We start from the raw sequence: 19903 nt of genomic DNA on the forward strand, positions 1-19903 counted from the left end.
TTTTCTCTACTCCCGAAGAACTGAATAAAAAAAAAAAAAAAAAACCTAGTACATAATGTAATGTGATTCATTGGAAAAAGGGAGTATCTCATTATCAAAAATGTTACTTGCATTACAACTTCCAACCAGCAAAACAAGTCATCAGAAAGAAAAGTGGAAGTAGGACGTTCTTCTGTTTCAACAGGAATGATAATTAGATGCTGTAACTGAAACCAGAACTATTTTCAGATAAGCAGTGCAACAATAAAGTATTTTTCCCCGTTGTCATTGAATCTCTCTGAAAATATTTCAGTGGCATATCTATTCTTTAGAAAGCATACGAGTACGACATAACTGCCAAAAATACATTCCAAAAGATTTTCCTGTGTAAAACAGCATCACAAATCACATATTTTCTACGTCTTCTACCTAAAAGTCAAGCCCCTTTAGCTACTTCAAATATTTTAGTTTCTGACTGAATTGATAGAATAAAAAAATATTTCAAAGCATTCTTTGACCAATAAAATTTTGCAAGAGTATTCATGATGCTTCAACATTTTATATTTGCCATATTACAAGCACAAACAAAGTAACCTTTGGTGAATTTTATGTGATAGACAAACACAGACTAGCTCATAACTGTGAAGTTGGGGGAAAATTGCACTTTTTTCCTTTAGACTTGAAGGGTATGCAATTGTTTTTAGTCCCATGTACTCTGAATAAAATAACATTCAGTTCAACCAATAGCTTTCTAGTCAAGTCAAGTCAAGTCACGTAATTAAAAAACAGAGTACACCCTTGCATAATTTAATCTCAATATAAAATAGATATTCTAAAACTAGAGATTATTAGAATCATGCAGATCAAGGAACAGAGCAGACAAATCAGGGATAAAGTTGTAGAAAAGTTTAAATCATAGTAAAGTTTTTAAAAACAATATTCCAGTTAGTTGGGTTTTTTTTTTTCAAAAGCCATAGTAAATCTTTTTTACAGTGTCACAAGTCATCTAGATGACTAGATGCATGAAGTCATCTGAAGATGACTTCATGCAAAATGCTTTTTGTAAAATGAAAGACATTTTCATAGGAATTTAAAAACTCATTTCCTGCTAAAGCAGCAAGACACACACTACTGATCTTGAGCAATGCCACTCGGTAATCTTTTAAGTTGGTCAATGATCCGTCAGATGGTAACAATGTTGCAGAGCCCACACTAAGATGGCATATTTCTGAACATCATACCTAAGATCATCAGGATAACATCAGTTCCACGAGCCTTATTGTTATCTTTCTTCCTTCTTTTTTAGCTTTGCAATGATGCTGTCTTCTTGATCACATACTGGTATTCAAAAACATTGCAGGTCACGCAGAAATGTGATTCCCCAAGAGAAATGCAGAAAAGTTTTCCGTTTACGTGGAAGAAAAGTTACATTCCTGCATTTTAAACCTTTTCCTTTTGACCTCCTCTTCTGTTATGATGTGATTTTTTTTTCCTGTTACAGTGTAGTTTTATGTTTTTGAAAGTGAAACTGCCAAATAAAGACTTTTTTTCCATCACATCGGGCATTTTATGCAAAACAGAGTTGCCTGTTTTGCATAAAGTGATCTTTCCTGTGAGTTGCAAAAACTGGAAAATGTTTACAACTTTTTCAAGTCAATATGATAATTCTAATTAAGCTGTTCAGGTTCTCACAGTCACAGGCTTTCCTTTGTCTGCCGGGACAGGATTGTTCCAAATCTCTTTTTAACCTCTAAAATTAACATCAGTGGTGTCTGTACATGTCTGTAAGTGTATATCTGTTAAACAAATGAAGGAAGAAGTTTTTTGTTTGTTTTTACAAAATAATTAGCATTAATTATCCATGTCTACAAAACTCTGTGAGAAAAATGTTGCAGTGGTAGTGACAAACCTTGATGTGGAATGCATGCTATAAATCATATAGCATATAAAAAAGCCCAGTGAATGTCTACTGGAGCCTGTGTTGCTCAATTTTACTTTAAACTGTGCAGCTGATGCTGGGCCATATCCTCTTGTTCCACACAATGGCTCATTAAAACATCACCAGCATGATTGATTCATCCCTCAATGAACTAAAACCACCAGCAGCTATGTTGAGTCTTACTGGTTGATTAAAAAAAAAAATATCTGTGGCACATTTCTGGATCTACATTGTAACTTACATTGCAAGTATAATATAATATGAATTTTGACCTACTTATTCTACATTGACTCAAAGTTATAAAAACAGGCTTGAATATGAACACAGACACAGAATTTGATTGGATTTCCTTTTTATAAATTGCCAGAGAAACCACGCTCTTTTTGAGCAATGTTCTGGCACAATCCTGTCTGGATACAAGACCATTCTTAGAAATAACAGAGCCAATGAAAAGTGTTTGCTTTCCTGGCAAAGATCTGCTTTTAATCATTCATAGCCCAGAAACTAACAGGGTCTGCATCATTGCTTTTGGAAGGGCATACTGGAAGGCTAAGTGTTTAATTTATTCTCATTGGGACAGACAGATCAATATGCAGACGCATATTTTTACTCTTAATGTGGACATTTATAAACCATTGCAAAGCATTTATAAAGAGTTTATTGATGTTCCTCTTACAACCATTGCAACATGTTGCAGGTTACCAATATCCAAAATGTTCTCTTTCTTACATCAGACATACAATAAACAATATCAAAAAGGCCAGATTAAATAGCCCTGTCATGATTTGTTTTAAGGCATACGGCACAGCACTTAACATGTTCAATCGTCCATCTTACATGCAGGCACAATCAATTATTTTTCAACACATATAAACCGGGACACAAATCAGATTAACTTTGGTTGATATCTGTATTTATAATGAAAGGTAAACTACATATATGTTTTTGCTCAACTATTCTCGTCAGCATTTGCAATATACCATTTAACCTGTTGGAATGATGTTATCTGAACAACACACAAATACACATCTCACCACAAAAAGAAGAAGGGAAAAAAAGAAATCAGATTAAACAAAAATAACAGTATATAGGCTCATCACAAGCAGGCAGTAAATGAAGGTTCATTGCAAAACCAATAAATCAGAATATCAGGACAATGTTTGTGTCTCATTTTAAAGGTACTTTAAAAATCTCAGCGGAAAGCACATTTGTTTCTCATTCTCACTATTTTAAGCCTTTTTCTTACATTAACCCATCCTTTAATCTGTCCAGCTGGCCTTCTGAGTTAGCACATTATGAAAATAAAACAAACAAACAAAAAAGATGTGTTGAGAAGAGAATCAAGAGGTTCATAATTTCAAGGCCTAACACCAAATTAAGCTGTCTCATAGCATGCTTGATGAATAAAAGGAAATAACCCCAACAGGTTTGTTGATTGTCAGAAATAAAAATATATAACACTCACTATCCACAGAATAAGTTGTGAATTTTTAAGTGGTAATACATGCATAGATTGTTCCTGTTGTCCTAAAAATGGCAAGAAACTCTCCACATGTGTTCAGTTTGTCATTTTTGGAAGAACCCAAAGCCATTAAAGATGGTTTACCGTTTTGTGACCTTTACATAAAAGTGAAGGTAGTTCCGTTTCTAAATCTGCCTACATTGAAAAAGGTTTTGTCAAAGTGCACAGCTGGGGATCTTAGTTACAGAAAAACACACACAAAAAAACCAACAAAAATGCTTTTCATACAAAAAGAAATCTTTAAAGTTATATTCACAGCAATTCTCTGGTCTATCAATACCAACTTGTAAAAAAAAAAACAACAACTTTACAGATTGTGATCCACAAAGTCGTAAATCCTTAGCATGAACTCTTAACCCCGTGTGTGAGGTATATTATTGCTGCACACCTTCACCGACCAGCAAACACACATACAGACAAACGCACCCTTGGTTTCCCAGAGCTGCATCTTTGTATGTTAATGTTTAAGTGAGAGGCGGCAGCCTCAATTAAGAGTTAGCAGGTGTGCCGTGCTTATGCTACAACTTGATGTCAAACCTGCTGGGCTCCAACACATCCAGGCTGAGTCATAAAAGTCACACATCCATACTTGTCATGCACACAAATCAGTTATTCAATAGCAATCCTTGAGTTTGATCTACAAAGGTTCCTAACTAACAAAACCACCCACATGTCCCAAACACCGAATAGCTGACAGTAACACTCATCTGACACACCAATGATGTAAATAATATGACATGCTTTTATAAAAAAATAAAAATTAAATTAAAAAGACATATAAATTAAAGAAATATGTATTAAAAAACCCATGAGAAATCAGTTAATTGCAATGGAGAACACAAATAGTAATGTAGAAAACAAACTGAGGTGATGAAACAATGTGGAACAGGTGAGGGGAAACAAGCTTGTGAAGTGGGAACTTGCGAGGAAAAAAACTGAAACAACGGAGCAGAGCCACCACTGACAACTGATTAATGTGTTACTTCAGCCTCTTTTTAACGGGTTTGGGCAGTCAATAGATAAAAGAACTGATACTGTGGCACCAGAGTCAGCTGGCTGAGTTTTGCCCACATTTCAGCTCAATTACAAATCAATGAATAATAAACTATACTTTAAATATATATATATATTTTAAAATACGTATACTTCTAATTAGTGGTGGACTATGCTCTGCTGTATGGAAATATTAGGAACCAGGTCAGTGGGGTACATTTTAGATTGCCTAATCTAAAATGTGTGCAGATTGCACAAAACAAAAAGACAAAATGATGTGAAAGAATAAATTAGCTCCCTGCTCGTTTAATTTGAACTAATTCCGATGTCTCTTGTTTAAAAGTAACATGTCTATGTGAAGTACATAAAAAGTTTGGCTATGGAAGTGTGTCCTCACATGTCGCTTGTCTGTGTTTCTGTGTTTAGAGTCATGGCTTGGTTTTGTCACAATAGCGGTGGATGGTTACACATCCGTGGTAGCAGATGGGTCGAGGCATGCCGCGATCTCCTGTCATGAGGCCTGTCGCTGGGTCATAACATACGATTGTATCTGTAGCTTCACCATTTTCCCCCTGGCCACCAAGGATATAGATCTTCCCGTTAACCACTGACATGCCACAACTTTCCTGTAAAGAGACCAAAACAAACGTTTCAAAATGCTGCTAAAGACTTTATATCTCACTTGCTCAGACTTCAAAACGATCTGAATCTAAATCAGTCACCTGCTTGGTAAAGGTGTGGCACACAAGCATCCAGTAGTCTTGTACTGGATCGTAGCAATAAAGGTTCTTGGTAAGGCCACCGCAGACATAGATCAGGTTGTTGAGGGACACAGCTGTGATGCAGCGCTTAGCGATGGGGATGTTGGCCCGTAGTAACCATGTATTTGTATTTGGATCAAAGCACTGAACCTGTAGGGTACAGTTGCATGATTAGTAAAAAAAAAAAAGATACAAAATTCAAGTATAAAATGTAAACAATAAATTGGAAACCGAAATAAGGTACAACGGAGTATGTGACATAGATTATTTAACATAGACTCCACACCATCTTTGGTGTGTCTATTTCTGATATGAAATCCTTATCACTGTGGCAAATGAGGACTCTTGTCATTATGTGTGAGATTCTTTTGAGTTGGTTCATCGAAGTAAAGTCTGCTTACATTTCAGATTCCTCTGTAGTACGGTAGAAGCCATGAGCCATGCAGACAGACAGGTACCCATCTTTATCTAATCATTTATCAGACAACCAGATTACCACTCTGCCCTACTGTGTGTGCTTCTAATGTGGGCAAACATCCTGTAACTCCTTGGTGTAAAACGACTACCTCTGTCGGATTCTCAAGAAAGGCACTTGGGTTTTTACTACAATGCCAATCATCAGAAGACATAATCACACTTTTCCAGCAAACCGTCACCCTGGATTTAGGGTGTGTTTCTGTCATAGCATTCAATAGGAGAGCTAAATCTTCTTTAAATTTCTTACAGTTACTGTGGCTCAACATGTACCTAGAAAATCCAGTTAATTACTGTCATCATAGCTTTTAATTAAACATTCAGCTTCTTTCATTTCCAGTGCTGTGTAGAAGTGCAACCCTGTCATGCTATTGACGATATGGATTTGTTGTTCAGTTACAAGCACAGCCCTTGACATAACTGACCACAGTCAACATCCAATGTATTAATTCAAACAGAAGTTTTTCATCCCCCCAGAAATAATGGCATTAGTTTAGTTCTGCAGCCTATAAAATCTGTTGGGAAATGATCTGTTGCTGCATTTTTATGGGTGACGTAGATCTTGACGCAATCAGGACTCTGAACCAGATCAGACCTGCATAGACCGTTTGACTTGCATAAATTACTAAATAGAAAAAAAAAAAAATCCAACTTGTCTTTCATCCTTTTACAGAACTAATAAACGAAAAAGTAGACAAACTGCCATTTTAATCTTTAGCACTAAATTACTGCTTTCAGACATGAACAAAGAAAACTTAATAACCGAGAGGATGTCACTATAGTTAAAACACACTTCAGGTACAGCATGTGTTTACTGTGTGGGAGGGAGAACACGCATCTGTTTCTCACCTTGTCTGAACAAGTTTCATCATCCGGGCCTCCCCCAATAACATAGAGCTTGCCGCTGCAGCTGGCCACAGCCGGAGAACTGACTGCCTCTTTCATTGGAGCCACTTCTGTCCAGCGGTTGGAGAAGGAGTCGTAGCACTCCACACTGCTCAGGCGGCTCTGCCCATCATAGCCACCCACAGCGTAGACCTGAGGACAGAAATGTAGGAAATCAGTGAAACACAGGAATATCTCTCACGTGGAACAAAGGTTTCCTTCATGGCAGCATTTTGAAACAGAGTTATCCAACTAAATTGCTCCACAATATCATAAACATGTTTTTATTCAAAGTTTGTGAGCATAAACAATAGCTGCTCACCTGAACACTTAAGAAACCAGTTAGTCAGGTCCGGAAGATGAACAATGTTCTGCCACTAGACCAAGAAATATTCTCCTCCTTGTTTTTATGTCTGTAATACAATATCCTGACTATTTTTGTCAAATTAGCAGTTAACCAAGTTACCATATTTTTTTTTTACATATCAAATGACTGAAGGATTTTGCATTTTTTATATTTGAAAGAAAAAAATTTCTTGAAAAAGATTACATCTCGTCAACCAGTGCAGAAGAGGTTAAACTATGCATCATCAGAATAGCATTTCTCAACAGAAACCCTCCAGGCAGTTGCTGATTCCCGGAAATAAAAATAAAAGCAAACCCAAATGCATAAAATTAAGGAGAAGAAAGCTAATCCAAAAGACGGAACACATTGGGGCCCACACATGTGTGTGTTTGTCTCCTGGGTAGAGGTGGGACATGTAACTACTGCTTTTTCCAACTGAAAAACTGTCATTCATTGGTTTTCGGTTTCAACGCGTGTTGCTTTCAAACGATTCTTTTGGTTTTCTGTAACAATGGAGAATACACAACACAGTAACATGTACATCTCTATTGTGAAGTTGCTTCAGCACTTTGAAGTCCAAAATAAGACCATAATCACTTAGGCCAAGTTCAGATTGCTTAACACTCTTGATATTTTGTAACAAAACACTGGTTGATTGTAGCTATAAATAAGAAAAACACAATAAGACAGGAACTTATGGCACCTAGAGATAAATCCACTGTAATTAGACACTGTTCTTTTTTCACCCAAGTTTTTGCTGAAGTCAAACAATTTTTCCCCGCTCACATCTAATGAGCACATATTTAAACTGAAAGCTTCACAGTGATCTAGGACTTCTGTGTGCGGTCTTATAAGAAATGAAACATGTACATTTAGCTTTACTAGATTTACTATTTTTAATACATTAACCCCTTAATGGTTCAGTAAATAAAACCAGAAACTGTCCTGCTTAAAGACAGATTAAAGACAGTGGCAGTATATTTAAAGAAGCGCAACAACTATGGTTGTAACATTCGTAATTTTAATGCTACGAAACATGTACAGACACTAAAACAACAAAAAATACTTAACCAACTGCTTAATGACAGCTGAACAATCAACCACTTCCTAAAACAATGATGACAATAATGGTAGGGAAGTAGGTGAGAGTGAGACTGATAATTATAGACCAAAAAAAAGCCACAAACCATCTATAACTGGAGGGGAAAAAAACAATTACAACCCATTTCTGAAAATACGTTGTTCGTGCAGGACCAGTCTAACAGGAGACTCATCATTAGAAGTTTAAACTAAGAGTAGATAAGAATGGCTGTGAGGTCTGCGTGCATACTGCAAACATTTTCAGTCATGCAAAAAGGATATCTGATTTTCTACAATGCAAAGTGGCAGGACGGGGACTTCTAGTGGAATGTTTTAACATAAAAAAGGATGAACATGTGTATGTGATGATTATAGTGGGTTGTTTACAGCATGTGGGCTTGCAACAGAGCTGTCCATCGAAAGAGGAAATTACAGACTGAATGAGGAAATAACTAGGGACAAGCCAGGGGGGGGAAGCAAACTCTTCTGAAATATGTCAGGGAGAAACATTCGAAAGAGATACTGGAAGAAAACCTTAAAGAATCTTTAGTAAGATCATGACAAAAAAACATTCAAGAGAAACAAATGAGGAACCATCAAGCATTAAATGCCACAGTTGTGACAAAGGGGAAAGAAAACTCTGAAATGGATGTATTCACCTTAATTCTCAAGTTTTAACAGATTGCACAATAAAAAGATATACACAAATTGAGAACTATAGATATAAACCTACTTGGATTAAAGACCAATGGGTGCTTTTGTCTATCATACCATAAATCCATATATACATATATATATGCACATATATATACATATATATATAGTATATATATATATATATATATATATATATATATATATATATATATATATGTGTAGCTAAATAGTATTTAAACAAATAGAGATTCAAATTAACACCTCAAAAACCTTTTCAAGTCTTGAGTACTGCCTTTTTATAGCCACATTATAACCACCGAGCTAATTAGCACATTGTTGTGGGAGCACAAATCAAATGTGTTCGCTGTGATAAAACAATTAGGAATTTTGGGTGCAGTTTTGAGGTCATAGGTCAAATCTCCTTGAGCCATGATTCTTTAAATCAATCAGAGTTCCGTTTCCAGGAAAACCTGCTCTTATCCACGCTCAGCATGTTTGTGCTTAAACATGTACATGTTTGTCAGTAAAAGATCTGTAGTTTTAAATTAAGACTACACATTATATGCATGTTAAGCTATGCTAATTTACTTATTACATGATGATTACAATTATTTAGTATTTCCTTTTACACATTATTAACAAAAACATGCATTACATTTCATGAGATATTGAAGCCATAAGTCAGTTGTGCTATTTTTGGATACTACCGTGATACTACAGCTTCTGCTCCTGTAAGGGGAATTCATTTTCCTACATAAACATTGTATCACATATTTTATATGGTCTGAAATGTAGTCTAACATTTTGATTTTATGTGTATTGAGGTATTCGTCAACTGCTTTGCCCGTTATCTATGGCTAGTGTTGAGATGGATGACGCCCGATACAGACTAGTGGATTCAACTTGTTATTAAGAAAGCATGTAGCGCCGGCACTTTATGCTTTCTTAACTTGGAAGCATGAAGTGCTGGCACTCATCCGCTGAACTCACTCTGCCCTCAGAGAAGAATGTCCACCTGTTCAGAATGAATCCGCAACTTATCTACTCCAATCCATCTGTTTTCAAATCTGACAACTGACATAAACGAGATAAACATTTCTAATCGAAAATAGCTAGTGTAAGTGTGATAAAAAATAAATAAATTCTATGAATTTCTAACATTAGTGAGTCATCACTTTGTATGCAAGGTCTGAAAAAGACCAGCATGTACACCACTAAGTAATTAATTTACTATTGTCAGACAAGAAACGAAAGCAGTTCAATTATGTGCCTGAACATCCTCATACTCTTTACCTTCTTCAGAATTTCTCAATAACACCTGCACCAGGCCGAATCACTCGTTTTGAGTAAACAATAATAAGTATTTTGCCCTACCCTCCAATTTTTCTAAAGAATCCTTCAGCAGAGCTTTCGTAAACAAGGATTACAGTTTCGCCGTAACATCTAATTACTCTACTATTAAGGATCATGTAACACATTTTGCTGCCATCCAGATAGTTTGCATGCAAAAAACGCCATCTTCTATATGGTGAAAACAAACCCCAGAGACCCACAGCAGATGCTTTCCATCATAATTCATTTCCAATCTGTTTTACCCAAAAACCATACTGAAGTATTTAAGTTTGTTGGATCTCGTACAAAACATCCCCGGCAGTGAGAATTACGCAACTATGCAACTTCAGCCGGCGACAAGCCTGGCATTGCTGTGGTTCAAGCAGCAGTTAAAGTATGAAGCTGGGATGTATAAAAGAGTTAAAAACCCCATTTGAAACATGAGGATTTACATTTTTTTTTAATACCTTGCCCAGTAGGACACCCATCTTGTGTCTCCAGCGGCCTTTGACAAGAGAAGCCACTTTGAGCCAAAGGTTGAGCTGGGAGTTGTACAGCCACACATCCCTGCTGTTAATGCGTCCTCCTGCAAATGCAATACAACATTATTAGTACAATCTTGACGACTTTATGTGGGGAAAAAAGGGCAGAAACAAAGAGAATCTATTAGCCAGACACATATACAAAGTTTACCAACTGCCATGTGTTATTTTAAATATTTGCCTCGAGCACAAATGCAAGATACATGCAGATCTTCACCTAGATTTGTTAGCTGACTGCTAGAGCAGCAAAACACGTTTCAAATCTTTTGAATGAGATCACACAGGGTAAATTTAGAATTGGAGTCATTTCATAGGCTTGTACAGAAAAAAAAACAAGGAAAAAGAAGTTGGTTTTGTTTGAGATAAAAAAAGAACAATGATAAGTATGTTATTGTGTCACAGGCACGCATTCAACAAGCACCAACATGTGCCTAAAATCTCACAATAAACCTCTCACCACTCATCCCAGAGAAGCACATTGAGATATTACACATTAGATATTCTCAATGCATTCCATTATCTTTAGGCCGATCCAGCTGTCAAAATTTCTGACTGCATATCTACACCCTATATTGTTTATTTGATAATGAAGAAATAATACTCAGTCATTTCAAATTAAGCCAAAAAGACAGATAAAGATCTGCAAAGCAAGTTAGACCCAGCATGTGCCTACTTCATAATCCGCCAGATACTTAAAGAGCCAGACAGTCTGTTGCCCTTGAGGCCTCAATTAGAAATTTGTAACATGGAACATGTCAGTGGAAGACGAGTTTCTTAAAAAAGAAAAAGGGATTTAGAAAAATAATGTTTAAAACAACAAGCCAAAACCTGAATGTTCTAATAAAGTTTGTGCGAAATAAATGTCCTAATTTGCTTTTATTCCAGCTTTGTTTCGGCTGCAACAATGTATGAGGCTCATTTAGCTTTGGTCCAGCATATAATGCTCATCTATATGACAGGAAACAGTTTAATGAAATTTTATCCATACATTGGCACGCTTCCTGTCAGTGGACGGTGAAACAATACTTTTTGTGTGTGCAGCTGAGCCAAGCAGTTTACAGGCTGCAGCTGTGCTTGGGTACAAGCTGGAAGGCCTGTGTTTGTACCAGTTTCCTGTGTGAAAAGGGACAGACACAGACAGGAGGAATAGACACCAGTGTTGTTAAAAGTATAGAGGACAAAAATACAATCAGTCATAAAAAACTATAAATAAACTATAAATGTAGAAGACTATAAACAAGTAACGCATATGTATTGTATGCGTTGGGCAAAAACTGTGGGGGAGGAGTGATGTATGTTTTTAAACTGCGCACAAGAGCAGATTTATAAGTCACGTGAGGACTTGGCACATGTACAGAACAAAGCAAATTCTTTGCTTAGGGGGAGACTTTTCTTTTTTTCCCCTCTCTTTTGAATTGTTTTTCCTCTTTTTTCTTATGCTACTCAGCCATTTATTGGCATTAATGTTAATAGTTTCTTTAAAGCGTGTCTAAACACAACCAGTACGTATGAGCTCTCCACACTTTCCGTAAAAGAATTTTCTTTAAAATAATTTTACTAAAGAAAAAGTGTGCATCAACCCTTAAACAATTTGCACTTAAGCTTAACAACAATCTGTATTCATTTGCTAGAATAAATTAGGTCATAGAAATGTCTTGCATAATCTAGGTCTTATTTTTTTTCTCTCAGAGGAGACTTCGTGCTCTTTTGGCACACAGTTCATTTAAAAAACTAAGCAGTTTCCAGTAGGCCATGACAGATGTAATATATAAGGGTCTGATTTTGTTCTAAAGCTCTTCACTGTAAAATCTTTAGAAGCCAATAATTGTTTCTACAATGTGTTATACATGCAGCTCTATGAAAGCTGTTACAATAGAGATTAACTAAATAATAAGAGTTAGCTGACAAATAAAGGCGTCTCCTAGTACTGAACTCTGAGAGTTCAGCCAGATGTTTTCAGTAAAAGATGCCAAGGCTTAAAAATGATAGAGGGGAAAATTGAACATAGGCTTTCTTGCCAACATTAAAAATACTGGACAGTAAGAAATATGAGCACTAACTTTAAACATGTTCTAATGATTTATTTATTTTTTTTGGAATAACATTGCCCTTCTAAATAATTAAGATGAACATGACTTTGACTGGTTTATCAGGAAGATACTTGAAAGAAGGAGTATTAAATTCGCTAGCACATAAATATGGAAAGATATTTTCTTCCTTGCAAATATTTATTGGTAGTTAATCAGCCTCAACAAAGTTCAAAAAAAAAAAAAAAAAAAAAAAAAAAAGGTACAGTGGTATGCTAATCTCTGCAACAAGGCATCTATTTATACAGCGAAGCCGGGCATGTCACTGTCACAACGGCTTAAATAAAAATGATTTTCAATAATAGCTGCTTTCATTACGGAGTTTCCTTCTGCAACATGAGCCTCCAGATCAATGGCTTAGGTAAAAGGTTAAGCTTAGGTAAGTAAATACAGAGATCCTATTGACCAACCCACCAGACTGACACCTCACTGTTGACCTTCCATTTTGGTTTGACTAATTTAGTTTGCTTGATTTTAAGACTCCAAAAATTTTTGTTAATACACAGAATGTAACAAATACAACATGATCTTACCAGACACCAAGATGTCATTGCGTAAGGCGCAGACAGCATACTCTGACTTGGTGAACTCAGGCAGCTTTGCCAGGGATTTCCAATCCCCTGTGATTGGATCATAGCAATCATTGTAGGGCAGGTTGAAGCCCCCCACTCGCTCACAACCTCCAACCACTACGATCACCTCCGAGTAACCAGTCGACCTGTACGGAGAAGAGTGAGTAGATGTCAGAAATAAAAACGTGAGATATCATAGCAACAACAAATAAAACCCCCCAAAAATAACGTTTTCCAATCAGTTAAAAAAAAACAATAACAACAACAACAGACAAACTAGTCTAAATATGCTCTCTTCTGTCACCTTATGAAGGAACTTTGCATACAAATCCACATTTGTCAAAGGCACGATTTATAATTAAGTTCAAGACAAAGTTCAGATCATTACAGACATACAGGAGCATGACTCGTGGTTAGAAAGAAGACCTGAGCTGAATCTCCATGATCACAAAGGTTTGTTCTTAGGCTGATGAATACACAAAGCTACAGCTTTTCCTTAGCATGTGAGAGAAACCAGACCCAACACTGGCAGGTGTTGAGGGGCTTCGGCTGTGTGCTTAGCTGTCTACATACAGACACACACACACACACACACAACTAAAAGACATTGTTGCACACAAGCGGTTAAGCTACATCTGTTGGAGTGTGTGTACGACAGATCAATTATATTCCTGGTACCTCTGAAGAAAGCAGAGGCGCTGGTGTACAAACAAAACCAGAAAATAGAGGATCTGTTTTGACCACCATTTTGGCAAATGGAGAACACAATAAAGGAAGGGATGAACTGCTCGACTGGTTTGCTGATTTGAACAGCTCAGGCTGTGTGATGACAATGCACCTGAAATACATGTTGTGCAGCCTTAATAACTGACAGCTGGAACTGGTCCCATTTTAACCATTGCAGCGTTTCAAATTTCAAACGCAGCTGCCTTGCCGTTTGCTAGGGGACAGTCCACCATATGCTCATTTTTAGTATCATGTTTAGAAAGTATCAGTCAGCTCAAGCCTTTGTCCTTTATCAATGAGTTCAACTGGACACCCCTACAGCAACAAAAGAACAAACCACCAAAAATAAATGAAAATCCAGTAAATTGGTGAAATGTATACGAACAGGAACACAGGAGAGAAAAAACATGCGATGTGAGCTTCACCTGTGGTATTATCACAAGACTCGACATTTTCAATTGATTGCTATTTCTTGCATCATATCTTTTTTTTTTTTTTTTTATCTGTCTATGTTTGAACATGCCTGGCTCCCCTCTATCATTTACATTTCAAGACAGTGCTACAAAACAAAGCCAAGTGAGCACCAAACTTGTCTCTTCAGCACAATAACACTCCCTGTCTGTGTCTCGCTCACAAGCAAGTACAACAACAACAACACCACAATCACAGCAGCCAGGTGCACAGAGTTCATTAGCAACTTCCCAACAAAGGAAAACAAAAAAAACAAAAAAACCTATACAAAAAAAAAATCTCTTTCTGAGGAAAGATTAGTCATTTGAAGTCGCACTACTTCCACAGACTTTCATATTTAAGTTGCCTGAAACCTTCCTCATACCAAAGAATGCTAACATTTTCTTTACCTGCGTGGACGAGTTCTGGGTGACATCATTTCGTTTCCTAGCACGTGGTAGCGCCTGGCCTCATGGAGGAGCTGGTAACACTCTGGAGCGTTCTGGATGAGCTCGTCTCCCTCCACTGTCTGGACGAAGTAATTGGGGTGAAGCAGTGGCAACCGAACGTGCTGCAGCAAACCTTTTAGCAAGGATCGCCTTTGGTCCACGTTGTGGTACACCCATTTCATCACTGCCTCAAACACTATCTCCTCCTTACTGACGGACAAATCTTCTCTGCCAATATAGTCTTTCAGCTCTTCAACCCGTAGGTCAAGGAACTCTTCGTGGTGTGACACCTCAGAGAAGTTTGCCAGGGCGTAACTTTTGCAGTGACTAGCAAGCTGCTTGAGCGAGTGAGCATCTGCAAAGCGCTGAATGCCAATACAGTTGCATGGGTCAAGCTGGTCCTCTAGGAACTTTGCACAAGCATCCCGCAGTGTGGTGATCTGGAAGAGGTTGGAGGTTTCAAAGAGAAATTGGACATTCTCGGTGGTGATCTTGGCACGGCCAGTGTAAACATAGTTGAGGAAGGCCTCCATCGCCTCGGCCACAATGCCGTTGATTTCAACCAGCATCTCCCTGCTCTCACGGTGATCATTGCAGAACATGGCTTTGAAGTAGGAAGAGCAGGCACAGAGAACAGCGCGGTGGCAGTGAAACTCGCGGCCCTGCACGCTGATGACCACATCAGTGAAAAGGCGGCAGTCGCGGAACTCATTGAACACCTGAAGGATTCCCTCTGAATGTGACGCACCAGAGCAGAAGTCAAAGACATCGCCTGCTTTGCATTCAACTGGCAAAACCTTAAGGAAAAAATTACATTCATAAATATATTTTAAAAATTGTGGCTAACATGAAATATACTTAAAATCAGAAGACTTGGTACCTTGCGTTTGACAACTGGTGATTCTTTGGTGTCTGAGATACTGCTGTTTATTCTCCTGCCCAGAACCAACACCATGGCTGCTACCTTTAACAGAAATGCTCCTTATACTTTTGGGTAATCTAAAAAGATAAAATGAAAAGTACCACAGCATTATTCATCATGTGGTTGTCGATTTGGACAAAGCGTGGAGAATAAGGAAGGGGCAAGGGAAGCAGAAATATTACCCTAAATTGGATCAGTAAGTACAACATAAAACTAAAGCTTGTCTTGTAAAGTGCCATGAAATGACATTCACTGTAAAAGCGGCACTATGTAAATAAGTTGAATTTAATTCAAATCTAAGTTAACTGTGCAAGCGAAAAGAAAAGAAAATACTTCAATCTTGTGGAAAAAGATATAAGTTTTCAATTGGGTAAATACAGGTAACAAACAATAACACCTTACTTCCTCTAACGTGCTCATCACCTCTGCAAACAGTTGTGCCCTGGAGCACATTTGCTTGCATGAGACTGAGGATGACAAAGAGGCAGAGGCGGGAAAGAAACGGTTGGAGAGGCCAACCTACATGCCATTCAGGTTTGTTTTGAAAGAAACTGATAATGAGGGATGCTATTAGAGAAGATTTCATGAGCAATTGAGTAAGTAAGTCTGGACTGCCAACAGATATCCTTGAGTAACTTTTTAAAAATGTTTTTATCTTTTGCTATTGTCACTTTTTATAATACAAAAAAGTACAAGTGTACTTGTACAAATTTCTTAACCAAGACAAAGAGTTTTCTTCTCCTCTGGAAAAAACCTTCATTACTTTTAGAGAAAAAAAATTAGGCCTTGGGCTATACTGCCTGTTTCAAAAACTAACAACAACACAGGCCTAAGTCCTAGTGAGGTCATTTATCCCTTGTTATTTTTAACTTGGACTCAACCCATTCACGTGTCTTATTTGCCAGCAGCGCTGCAGCGGGTCACTGCAGCCAGGCAGATTACAATACAGGTTTAGCCAGGAGGCGTCTGACATTTGCTGTGTTAATGAGCTATACTTCGGAGGAAACAAAGAAAACATTATATATATAGAAACACTGGGCTAAAGCAAACAGAGATATAATAATAAAACCATCCGAACTTAAGTATCTATTTGTGTTTTTATTTTGATATTAAGCGGGATATATGACTTTTTTAAATTAGAAGGTTGTAATATGCTGTTATTGTTAATTAATTCAAGAGAGTGTAGATGCGTGGAGAGATCGGTTAAACAAAGCAAAGCTGGCTCGCGCCCGACCGTTACTGGTTTAGCAAACTGATAAAGTTAGCTAGATTCTTGGAAAAAATAAATAAATAGTTACAACAGAGCGAGAAACAAGCCCAACAAATGTCTGCAAATAATACAGTTTTACAAAACAAAAGCGTTACCGTGAAAATGTCCAGATGCGGCCTCTGTCTTCTGTCACAAGTAAAGGAAAAACAAAGGGGGGAAAAAGTATTAGAAAAAAAATAAAACTCTATCTTAAAAACGTTCACCACTAACATATCATATCTTCCATCGAACTGTTGTGAAAAAATAACTTGGCTGCAACACAATCAGGGCATTTTGACGTGCTCCAAAGAAAAAACAAAGACTCTTAACTACCTGACCCTGTTGTAAACAGAACCCTTTATATACATCTACTTGTCAGGGGAAAAAAAATACGTTCCACTGGGCCTACGCAGATTTTACTGATGCATCCTGGGAAACCGAGTCTCTTTTCCTTCAAAGGATGTAGGCTTGTCCGGCAAAAAAACTACACTCCCCAAGAGGCTCCAATTCTCCACGTGGCTTCCCTTTGTTTGCAAACAAACGCAAGTTTTATCAGAAGAAAAATCCATAACAAGAAGTGGCTGCAGGATTAAAAAACACGAAAATAACCGATAGCTTTGCCATTTAAAGCATTGTTATAAAAACCTGTGTGTGATGATTAGTGTTTTGCAGAGTTAAATTGCTTACAAAAAGATTTAAATGTTTACATATTGAAAAATAACAGTGCATAAAAATGGCTAACATACTTTACGTCGCCTAATTTTAAATCTATCGACCGATCAAAACAAAATGATGGTCACCACCCATCCCCCACGCTTCCCCTTCAGGTGAGAAGGAAGGAGGAACTTAGTTGGAACAAAGGATGTCATAACTTCCTGTCAATGTTGCAAAATACTTTTCAAGAGCTTTAAACTGGATCACCTACACTGTCAACGAAGAAAACAACAAAGCATATGGAAAAACCTAATCGTTAAGCTTAACATAAACCACAGGCGATGGTCAAATTCCACAATATTACCACTTTTTGAAAATACGCTTAAAGCCAGAATTACCAGGTTAGCAACCAAAATCAAGACACAATTAGTAGAGGACATAGCATTGTGGTTTATGCGGGGTACTAAAACACTTGGTGGTCAAGTTGACCAAAACCAAACCACCTAATAGGAGAAAACCTAAGTTGTTGTTTTTTTTCGTGAACACAACTGTTTTGCAAAAGAGGCAAATACAAATGAAACTTTACTGTTCAATAAATAGAAAGTTGTTATTACAGAACTGCAAATACCGGCAAATTTCACGACTTGCCAAATGTGTTATGAAGTAGGTACTCAGCAGTTAAGACTGCACTAATGCTGTACTTGTTAGACAGACAAATGTGTCCCTCTGCTGTTGAGCTGCTGTAGCACACACATAGACTAGGTCCTCCATCAAATGGTGTCTGGATCATTACAGCCATTTATTTCCCTTCATGGTCCATAAATTGGCATGTCAGTGATCTATTTACACACCCAGGTTTAGACAAACAAGGCTTTGAAAGCAAACATAGCTGAGTGCTTTTTTTAATATGGTCATAAACTGCAGTCCATCAACATGTTCCACAAGACTTTTTATACAACATCAGGCAGTACATTGTACATAGCAAAATTGTTAAATCTCCAAACATAAACATACATTAACAAGCTTAGCGGTGTTTGTTTTACATTTATAGCAATTTCAGACCTCTCAAACACAAAATAGGAAATACTTATTAATCAAACTGAGTTTTTTAAATAACAAAATACACCATATAACAAATAACTACAGGCTGCAGCGATGTTGCATCCTCGCTGGAAATTATAATATTATTATTATCAGCCAGCATACAACACATTGACTTTGCAATTGTTAATTAAGAGATTTCTTAAATGGAATGGATTGTCCTTTACTTTAAGTGTCAGAATTTTTGATGATAATCATTTATAACGTTTTCAACAGTATGACAAAATAAAGAATTAACTGACGATAAAAAGTTACAAATCACATTATGTAATGCCACTGAAAAGAGCATAGAAAATTAAACACATTTCTGTTTGTTCTCTGTCCTTTCTTTATATTTGCAGGGTTATTTAGGTCTCCAAATAAATGGTGGATGGACAAGGGGCAGCATACAGCCTGGAAATTTGCATCACAGGTCAACGGAAATACATATCAAACACCCACACACTCAGGCCTCAGTTTTGGAGTGGTCAGCTTATCTTACATGTATGCCTTTGATCTGCGGGAGAAAGCTGAAATACCTTGAGAGAACCCTTGCATGTTCAGGGAGAAATATCACAGCTAGTAATCAAACCCAGGATTTTCTTGCTGCAAAGCAACAGTGCTAACAACTGTTCCACAGAGCAGTCCCAAGAAGAACACTTTCATTGGAAATTATACAAAATAAGGAAAATTAACTATGCACGATGTGATTAAAAATCCTCTCGTTACACAAAATAAACTGCAAGCTATCCAGATGTGCAAAACCTGCAAAACGGTCACCACAAAAGAGAATTCACCAGCCATACTTAGAAGACTTAGCCAGAAAAAATCTCATAACACATTAATGTACTTCTAAGTAGTGAGTTTGAAAAAAAATGGCACGTTTAGTAAATAGTACTTCAAGATAATCCAAAGTAAGATGGAGTAAGTGTTCTAATAGCAGTAATTATAAAGAATGCAACATATAATAATAATAATGGTAACAATTATTATTATTATTATTGTATTTAATTTCTGCTGGAATATAGAAAGTATTTTTTGTTTGAATTTGAGCAGGTTAAAACTAGTAAGAAAACAGCTTTCCACTGCTTGGTGTTTCTGGATGTCAGTAATTAAGGAAAATCTCAAACTGACAACTACTTTGAATGTTTCTTCTAATAACTAAAACAAAAGGGTATAGTAGTCATGGCATTGTGTGTTTAAA

The 19903-nt window shown here is 37.0% G+C and overlaps 1 protein-coding gene across 1 annotated transcript; it reads right to left on the reverse strand.

Annotated features, from left to right (window-relative positions):
* Positions 1 to 2558: 2558 nt before the first annotated feature.
* On the reverse strand, positions 2559 to 18531 carry klhl24a (kelch-like family member 24a). Its single transcript, XM_044134267.1, has 8 exons — positions 17082 to 18531; positions 15675 to 15793; positions 14756 to 15591; positions 13131 to 13315; positions 10436 to 10554; positions 6518 to 6706; positions 5156 to 5344; positions 2559 to 5059 (listed from the first exon to the last, which is right to left on the reverse strand). Exons 2-8 carry the CDS (start codon positions 15747 to 15749, stop codon positions 4862 to 4864), a joined length of 1791 nt encoding a protein of 596 aa, XP_043990202.1. The 5' UTR covers positions 15750 to 15793; positions 17082 to 18531; the 3' UTR covers positions 2559 to 4861.
* Between the last annotated feature and the right edge of the window lie 1372 nt (positions 18532 to 19903).

The sequence above is a fragment of the Gambusia affinis genome, linkage group LG12 (assembly GCF_019740435.1).
Source record: "Gambusia affinis linkage group LG12, SWU_Gaff_1.0, whole genome shotgun sequence".
In the NCBI taxonomy this organism is placed as follows: Eukaryota; Metazoa; Chordata; class Actinopteri; order Cyprinodontiformes; family Poeciliidae; genus Gambusia; species Gambusia affinis.

Coding starts and splice junctions, on each gene's coding strand:
- klhl24a (XM_044134267.1), bottom strand. CDS start 15,749: ATGGTGTTGGTTCTGGGCAGGAGAATAAACAGCAGTATCTCAGACACC. Junction 15,592..15,674: donor CACCAGTTGTCAAACGCAAG/GTACCAAGTCTT, acceptor TTTTTCCTTAAG/GTTTTGCCAGTTGAATGCAA. Junction 6,707..10,435: donor TGGGTGTCCTACTGGGCAAG/GTATTAAAAAAA, acceptor TTCTGTCCTCAG/GTCTACGCTGTGGGTGGCTA.